General features: G+C 40.6%; 2 protein-coding genes across 2 annotated transcripts in view; one reads left to right on the forward strand and one right to left on the reverse strand.

Annotated features, from left to right (window-relative positions):
• Nucleotides 1-1362: 1362 nt before the first annotated feature.
• Nucleotides 1363-4918, reverse strand: LOC120549559 (enhancer of rudimentary homolog). Its single transcript, XM_039786565.1, has 4 exons — nt 4793-4918; nt 3660-3747; nt 2558-2678; nt 1363-1511 (listed from the first exon to the last, which is right to left on the reverse strand). The coding sequence occupies exons 1-4, from the start codon at nt 4793-4795 to the stop codon at nt 1409-1411; spliced, it is 315 nt and encodes a 104-aa protein (XP_039642499.1). The 5' UTR covers nt 4796-4918; the 3' UTR covers nt 1363-1408.
• A 555-nt stretch (nt 4919-5473) lies between these two features.
• psen1 (presenilin 1) overlaps nt 5474-8727 on the forward strand; it is a 13456-nt gene continuing 10202 nt past the window's right edge. The window contains exons 1-2 of the mRNA XM_039785407.1: nt 5474-5600; nt 7609-7694. Of these exons, the coding sequence (XP_039641341.1) occupies nt 7659-7694 (36 nt within the window). The 5' untranslated portion in view covers nt 5474-5600; nt 7609-7658. The remainder of the gene's footprint in view (nt 5601-7608; nt 7695-8727) is intronic.

Consider the following 8727-nt stretch of genomic DNA (forward strand, 5'->3'; position numbering starts at 1 on the left):
AGTCCAGAGAACTGTTTATACTTTCTCAGGGAGAGTTGTTCAAATCAGTATTTAGAGACGCGCTCATTTGCCATATTGCGCCAAAAGGAGGAAATTAAAACCGCAAAGCATATTATCATCCTTAACACTTTTCTATATACTGCTAAAGAGGGAGAAAGAAGGAAAAAGGCTTGAAAAAGACAGAAATGAAGGAGAAACAATCAGGGACCAACAAGAAAAGAAACAAATAGGATTTTTGAAGTTGTATTCCCATAATGAACATCCTCAGAGGAAGAAAACAAAAGGGAAAAGAGAGAAAGTAGGTAAAACAAGATACCAAGAAAATAATTTTTCTAATTTTATTCCCAAAAGGCTCATCTTTTTGGAAAGCCCAGGAAACTAAATGCTAAATATGGTTTCCAGACGGTTGAGAAAATAAAAATCTGTATTCCCAGACTAGGATACTCTACTGTATTTGAGTGATAAACGGGGAAATCAGGTGCACTTTCCTTTTAAAGCAAATTGTAACCATAAGTTAAAAAAAACAATATTTCCACTTTGTCATTGTACTGAGTGAAAACTGGAAAGAATATTGACATCCTTATTAACAGGTTTCTGTAGTCAGCATCTTTGTCAAATTGAGGAAGCAAGGGTGATAAAAAAGAAATAAAGTAAATGAAATAAGAGCAAAAAGAGAGAACATGGAAACTAAAGAAGTACAATTTCTCTTATTCCCACACGGACAGTCTGAAAAGATATTCTTCCAAGGAACAGTTAAAAAAAAAAAAAAAAAAAAGATGTTTTGAGACACTTGTTTGCCGCTGTATTGAGTAAAAAAATGAAATGTGAACAAAGCAAATGAACATCCTCCGTAGAACTCATCTCCAGTCAACAGCACTGTCCAAGGAGGGAGGGGAGAAAGGGATGGACAGAGCTATGGACAGAGGAACATTTCATTTTTTAGGTTCACCTATTTTAAAAATACAGGAAACTAAATAATTCTTCCAGGGAGTAAAGAAAGAAACAATCAATATTTCAAGATGCTTATTTGCTAAATCGGTAGATATTTCAATTTCATTCTTACATTTAATTTCCAAAAAGGAAGAAGCATGTGCACCAGTAAGTGATCATGGTTAAGTAGCACGAGGGAAAAGAAAAGACAATATAGATGTAGGATAGATAGAAAGGAAACCAATAGAAAAGGAAAAGAAAAGGACAAAAGGAGGCACAATAAGAAAGAGAGAAACCTTAGTTATTTAAATGAAATCTTTATTAATAAGGCCAACATTAAAATACAAAATGCACCTCCCCTTCATTAGAAAAAAACCCAAAACTTGAAGAAAAAAAAAAAAAAAAAAACTTAGTCAAAACAAGTTACAGATCGGAAAAATAATACTACCCCCCCTCCCCTCCCCTCCCCTCAGAGGCTTCACTTGGCTGCCTGCTGGGCCTGACGGCGCAGCAGCACGTAGATCTTCTCTTTGATCCAGTCCTTGTTGTACGGCTGGTACGTCTGTGTGTCGGCACGATACCTGAGGCAGCACAAAGAAAACTATATTCAGTTTCACGTTTCTTTGAGGCTTGGCTGCCCTGGATGCTCACGTTCTCTCATACACACTAGACAACAACAACAAAAAAACAATCGCATGAGACTTGTCTCTATTTGCTCGTCCTCTCAAGGGCACTTTAGCAGAGTGGTTGCTTGTCCACACGGTGGCTTGAACCCAACTTAACGGGGCTTCAGGCATAGGGAGCTGTCATCTGCTCTTCCAGGATACCTGCAGCACTGAATCCTGGCTTCATTTTCTGCACTCACTCAAGGAGCCATGCAGTAGTGTCGCTGGGCGCAGGGAAATCGGTTTAGAGTGCTTCTCTTATTTATCAAAATATCGATATTTGGCGCCAGCGTATCGAGTATCGTAGGTAGAAGGACAGCGATGTATTGCCGTATCGATATTTTGTCCCACTTCTATTCAACATCTTGAAACGTGACCATCTTGATGACTTCCCTCCAAATACAAAAATCAGTAGAAAAACCTCTGGGACACTAGCATTTGGGCATACTGTACTTGTAGAGTACAACCACAGTGGTAGTCTGGCTATCACCAGACCAAGCTCAAGCTTTTAGGATTGAACATTAGCCTGGGGAGTCTGCTCTGGATTTTCTACCGCACAAGAGGCGTGATCAACGGGCGTAGTTCAAATGACTCCGTACGCAATTGGATAGTCCTTCAACCAATCAGACCGACGATCTGGGGTGACGTAGCAGCGTCAGCGGCATCCACGGGCTGCTGCGCATCGGTGGCCGCCGTGTTGAATGGAAACAAAAAGCTGCTTGCCGTCGCTTCTCTATCGTCATCGTGTTTGGCGCGCCAGGTGGATAAGCCAGTTTGTGATTGGTCGGCGCAGATTTGTAACAGAAGCAGGATAGATAAACGTACAGGTTTCCAGCCTGAGCTGCAGGGAGAAATCAAATTGCCGGCAGATCGGGCTGGGTTGACACAGTCTACCAGAGTGGTGTATTTTTAATCAAATCAAGTTATTAAATGTCATAAGTGTGTTCCCTTATCCAACTTACACCAAACAGCTGAGGTCAGCCAGGTCGTCGATGAAGTCAAACAGCTGGCTGATGTCGTACGTTATCGACGGACTGTTGGGGTTCATTCTCTTTAAATGCTCCTCGTACATCTTACACACACCTGTGCAGACAGAGGATCCAGTATGTTACACACATCCATATTAAAAATCACCTTAACCCAGATCCTCTGCATTAGAGAAAACAGACATATGTGGCAAAACCTTCTCGTACTGACTGGACGCGCTCAGGATCCCTGTTAAAACTGTTGCGCTCTATATTGTCAACTAAATATTTGACAATGTTTTTTTTTTTGTGATCAGGTGTTTTTCAGCGATGACAACGACATGGCAATGTGTATGACAAATAATTCCATCTCCCAGGTGTCTCATTTGGCTGGGATCACGTGCTCTGATGTGAGCTCTACTGCATGTGTGATGGAAGGGCAATTACTCCTCATGGGAGGATACACAAGCTGCGTACATGGGCGTACTGTGGCTCAGGAGGTAGAGCGGCTCGTCCTTGGTCCTCCTGTCCGCATGTCGAAGTGTCCTAAAAGACACTAAAACCTGAGTTGCTGTGGCCAGCTGGCATGCCAGCGCCTTGCATGGTAGCTCTGCACCGGTGTATGAATGTGTGTGTGTGAACGGGTGAATGAGAGGCAAATTGTAAAGTGATTTCTCCGGTAAGGTAGAAAGGCGACGGTGAATATTGTAATTTCCCCACTGGGGATCAATAAACAGTATTATTATTATTATTATATAAAACCGGATACAACTCAACTATTTACAATACATAAATGTTACTAGGTTCAACTAAGTAAGATCGCAACTTTTTACGGAAAAAGAATACACACTTTATTAATCCTGCATGGGGAAATAAAAATAAAGAAAGGTAACTCTGGGGCTTATCTAAACACGAGACCAATATCCTGTCAAATTGCCATCACATTTACATAGTGCATGCCTGTAAGTGACTAGTGTTTGTGTTGCAATGGAGGGACATGCAGCTAAAGTCCTCAAGGATGCAGGGAGAACATCTCCATGTGAGCCAGAGAGCACTGGAAAAGTCATTACTTGTCACTAGGAGCGCAGCATCAGCTCACCTTCCATACACTCGTTGACGGATTCATAATCGGCGTATGTCCGTCCCTCTGGCCTCTTGGTGGGCTGCACCAGCAGGATGGTGTGAGACTAGAACACACACACACACACACACACACACACACACACACACACACACACACACACACACACATTGTTAGACTAAAGTGTTTATTTTGATGTCTTACTGAAACAATAATCTGGAATAGTTTGTACCTTCGTGGTGGAATGCACCTATTGAAAGTCGCTTTGGATAAAAGCGTTAGCTAAATGAAAATGTAATAATGTAATATAATAGCCTAAAACAAAAAACACATGTGCAGCCTTTTATGTTTTTCCTAATATATCAAACAAACCCCAGATACTGGTTTTTGGGACCGCCCCCAATACAGTAAAACAGCACAATCTAGAGTGGCCTTTTATTATGGACAGCCTAAGGCACACCTGTGCAATCATCATGCTAATCAGCATCTTGCTATGCCACACCTGTGAGGTGGATGGATTATCTCGGCAAAGGAGAAGTGCTCACTGACAGATTTAGACACGTTTATGAACAATATTTGAGGGAAATAAGCCTGTGTACATAGAATAAGTCTCAGATCTTTGAGTTCAGCTCATGAAAAATGGGGGCAAAAACAAAAGTGTTTGCGTCTATAATTTTGTTAAGTATATTTAGTTGTGATCTCTCGGTCTGTTAACATGTAGCTATTTGTAGGATAACAGCCATTAAACAAAAACATCTTATTTTTTCGGCAAATTAGTCGTAAGTCAAATAAAAAGCAAACAGACGTAGAGCTAAGCCTTGATACAAATTAGCTGCGTTAGCGAACACTGACTTGAACAGCAAATTAGAGTTACATAACAAACCTAAACAATGCTACGGGGCTGGTTAGCACTACATCTGTGCTTTATTTGTCTGGAGTTAGCTAGTTCGTGCGGTTTCTTGCTATTTCTCAACTGCCAAACAACGTCCCCCCACATTCATGCTAACGTTAGCAGAGAGCTTTCAGCCTTATTTAACACGTAAAACACCTGATCTGCTAAAATAAAAACCGACACAGTGCTTTGACTGCTAACAGTCTTCATGATTACACAAATTTGATTTACTCTAAATATTGATTCACGACGTACTAACCATGATTTGTATAGTTTTTCAGTCGGTGTCCGTGGATTTTCTTGGATCCTTATTTCTTCTCGGACGAGTTGACCTGTGACACCGGAAGAACAACTCGCTAATTTGAGCCCTTCTTTGACGTTTTTTTTTTTTTTTGCTGCTAATTTTAGTCTACTGTTGGTTTTAAAGCTAACATTGAGTGAACAGGATCACAAGCACACGCCTTTAATTAATCGAAACCACCAATATTATTAAAGCGTAAACAAAATTTAAACTAATCTCAAACAACGTTTTTGATCCTGAACGCTCCCCCAAAGACATGGTCAGAGCCCGTCTACGGAGAGCCTGTTCACTCAGCGGAATCTCGTACGAAGTGTATGACGTCATTGACATTTAAAAAGGCTTTTTAGAACACAAAAGCGACTTTTAAAAAAATCTAACACCCAGCAGTGTGTATTTTCTTAGCCCCCCCTTTCGAATGCAACATTCGAATTACCAAAAAAAAATAATATCCTGAGAAAAGTGGATTTTGAGGGGTATAGCTCCATATACCTCCATTCATTCTACACTCTGCCTGTGAGCGCCCTCTTATGGAACCAGAGTGGAACTGCAACCAGTTCAGAAGCCGGAAGTACCCCGAGAGTGGACGTTCTCCCCTTATTAGAGATTATCTGATATGGTTTTGGCAGAACAGGAAGGAGTTTACAGCAGCGGCCGGATGTTCTGTGTGAAGACAGGAACAACAAAGAAGAGAAAGCGCCCGGGTTTTAAAACTAATGAGAACACACCAGAACACACAATCAAGAAAATTAGCTGTCGTTGACAGTAGGTGAGTGTTATTATTTTAAACCCGCTATACAGGAACTATATTGTTGTTAGAGCTGTATCCAGTTATTTAGCGTTAGCCGACCACCGCGGCCGCTATGGCTTTATTGGCTAACGAGCCATTTTAGCCATTCGCATGAAATAACGTTAACGTTACTTCTACGTGAACATTATTATTAGTAACGTTAATGACGGCAGGGAGATCATTTAAGCTCCAACAAACTGTTGCTGTCCATTCATCTAGATGTTTTTGGTGTTCCTTATTCAGTGATGTAAGATAGGATGGTCCTTAATTAGTCCCCCAACGGGACAATGTGCTGTGTTACAGCAGCAAAGGGGATATGATAGTGCTAAAACAGGAGGCATCAGTAAAGAATGCACGATCTAATAATAAAAAACCATAAACGAAAGAAAAAACAGTGAACAGTAAAGGGGAAGAACTGTATAAGTAGCCTAAACAGTCTGAAAGGTTGAATACACAGTGTTCATAGTATAGCAGAGATCCAATATTGATGATGATGATACTGCACAGATAAGTGAGTTGTCAGTTTTGGAATGTGCAGTACAGTCTACTCGGAGCAGTTGTTAGAGAATAGGGAATTAGTTCTAAATACTGCATCATTGGGATTAAGGAAGTGTCTTTCAAGATATTAAATAGAATGTATCTGGTGGGTTACAAAAAAACTGGGCACTGATAATATATGTGATTTCTGTGGACTAGAAGAAGAAGTATTTCCCCATCTATTTTTTTCATAGTATATACAGTATCTCACAAAAGTGAGTACACCACTCACATTTGAGTACATATTTCATTATATCTTTTAATGGGACAACACTGAAGAAATTACACTTTGCTACAATGTAAAGTGTTAAGTGTGCAGCTTGTATAACAGTGTAAATGTGCAGTCCCCTCAAAATAACTCAACACACAGCCATTAATGTCTAAACCGCTGGCAACAAAAGTCAGTACACCCCTATGTTAAATTCCCATAGAGGCAGGCAGATTTTTATTTTTAAAGGCCAGTTATTTCATGGATCCAGGATACTATGCATCCTGATAAAGTTCCCTTGGCCTTTGGAATTAAAATAGCCCCCCCCCACATCCTCACATACCCTTCACCATACCTAGAGATTGGCATGGGGTACTTTCCATAATCTCTCCATGCAAATCAAACCAGCTATTAGGCTAACCGACATAAAACCATGCCAACCACGTCATATTGGGCTTTTGGGAAACACTGAAAATAATCACGAGTCCATTTGTACGTTGAAAGAGTTACTGGTGGTCACTGTAATCATTCCTTATGTCCATACTGGCCGTGAAGTGATCTCCTAGAGCGACTCTAATGTTAGAGCTGCGAGACAAGACCCACAGTCGTTGTGCACAAATGTATTATTATTCTAAGTTCAGCCTTCAGCAAAAAAATTATTTTTAATAGAACATTCCCTCTTTGTGTTACTATCCCCCCCAATTAGACTATTGATTGTGGAGAGTCACACAAGAAAGAGAATCAAAGGGGGAGGGATTTCAGTGACCAATAACTCTTTGAATTTACTTTACATATGGGTATGCAAGTGTTAATTTAACTAAAATCTTACATGGCTTAAATGTCTGTGTATCTCTGGAAATTAAGACAGACTTGGAAAAAATGTGAACCTATCCTTTAATGTGACTGATGAACACAGATTGATGACAGTGGGACAGGTTAACATGGATTATTATTACCTTCAGACCACTGCACTTTTTTGTATCTAATACCAATGTCATTTCTTGTAACAACACAGCTTTCACAATGGAAAAGGTCCAGAATAAGATGCTTCCTGTTTTTTTTTTTTTTTAAATCACTGTCAAGTTATTTTTAAATCACAAATTCCCCCCCCAGGGCTTTACAATCTGTACAACATAGCTATCTTTACATCCTTGATTTTGATTCAATTTTGTCACTGATATGCCTTCATCGTACCCATGTCTGGCCACTAACATAATATTGTCTCCTGTTCTCTTTCGTCAGGGCAAAAGCATTTGGTTTGCATGTGAGAAAAAGTGTCTGCCGAGCCAACCATGGCGAACAATGCAGAGGACATTGAAAACAATATGGTCAGTATGAAAGAATGTGTCCCAGTTGCTCTAACACTAAATCTGTATCTCTGTCTGTGTGATTTATTGGCTAATGGTTACCTAACAGTTTTAGCTGTATGCAACCCAGTGTTCCAGTGTCAGGTCCGTGATGAAAGAGTTGTCTGTTTCTGAGTCAGTTTGTGACGCCACGCACGGTGGAGGAGTTTGAGTCTGATAACCACAAAAACAAAATCTGTGGACTTTTTTTAATTTTTATTATTATACAGTTTTCAGTGGTGATGCAGAATGAAAGTCTTCAGAATTTAGCAGACTGTTTTTCTGCATGGGGTGGAGAAGATGTGTTAACATTTTAAGTTTTATTTTAATTTGTTTAAAATCTGCGACAAACATTCCGCATCGGGAGATTCCGTGATGGCCCTTGCTGATAACCTCGGCTTAATCCGGCCTCATCATAAATGATGATTATGCTACTTTGCCGTCTAGGTGTGGCTCTTACTGTAAGTAAAGGTGTGGCCTCCCTAGCCTAGTTAGATAGGCAAAGTCCCTCTTTACTGGCACAGTCAACTTAATAGCCCTAAACCTTGTTTACCACATAACAGTTGTGCATGTACATACTTCTCTACAATACTTCTCTGTCTTGGTGAACTACAAAACATTTCATTTCGGTCTTGAACGGCATATTATGGTCAGTATGATGTCAGCAGCCAGGTCATCAATGAAGTCAGACGGCTCGGCCAGGCCTATGTGGTCAGAAGAAGATTTTAACACACTTTTTGATATACTAATGCAGTATTACAGCCTTACACAGTAACTGGTTAATTCAATTTTAAGAGAGGAGGCAGCTTTCGTTGTTCACAGCCGTCTCTAAAGAGGCTTCCTGGTGAGATTGCTTCATGTCTGGGCTGCCGCATGCCTTAACTCGCCTGGCGGCCTGACAGTTCTAGTTCCCACAGTGAGTCACCTGGATTTTCCTTTTTATTTTGTCCTGACGGGACAGATCCTCGGGGTGAGTGGGAATGAGCGCAGTGTTGTTTTCCTTGGAGGAACTGGC

The sequence above is a fragment of the Perca fluviatilis genome, chromosome 20, assembly GCF_010015445.1.
Source record: "Perca fluviatilis chromosome 20, GENO_Pfluv_1.0, whole genome shotgun sequence".
NCBI classification, from domain to species: domain Eukaryota; kingdom Metazoa; phylum Chordata; class Actinopteri; order Perciformes; family Percidae; genus Perca; species Perca fluviatilis.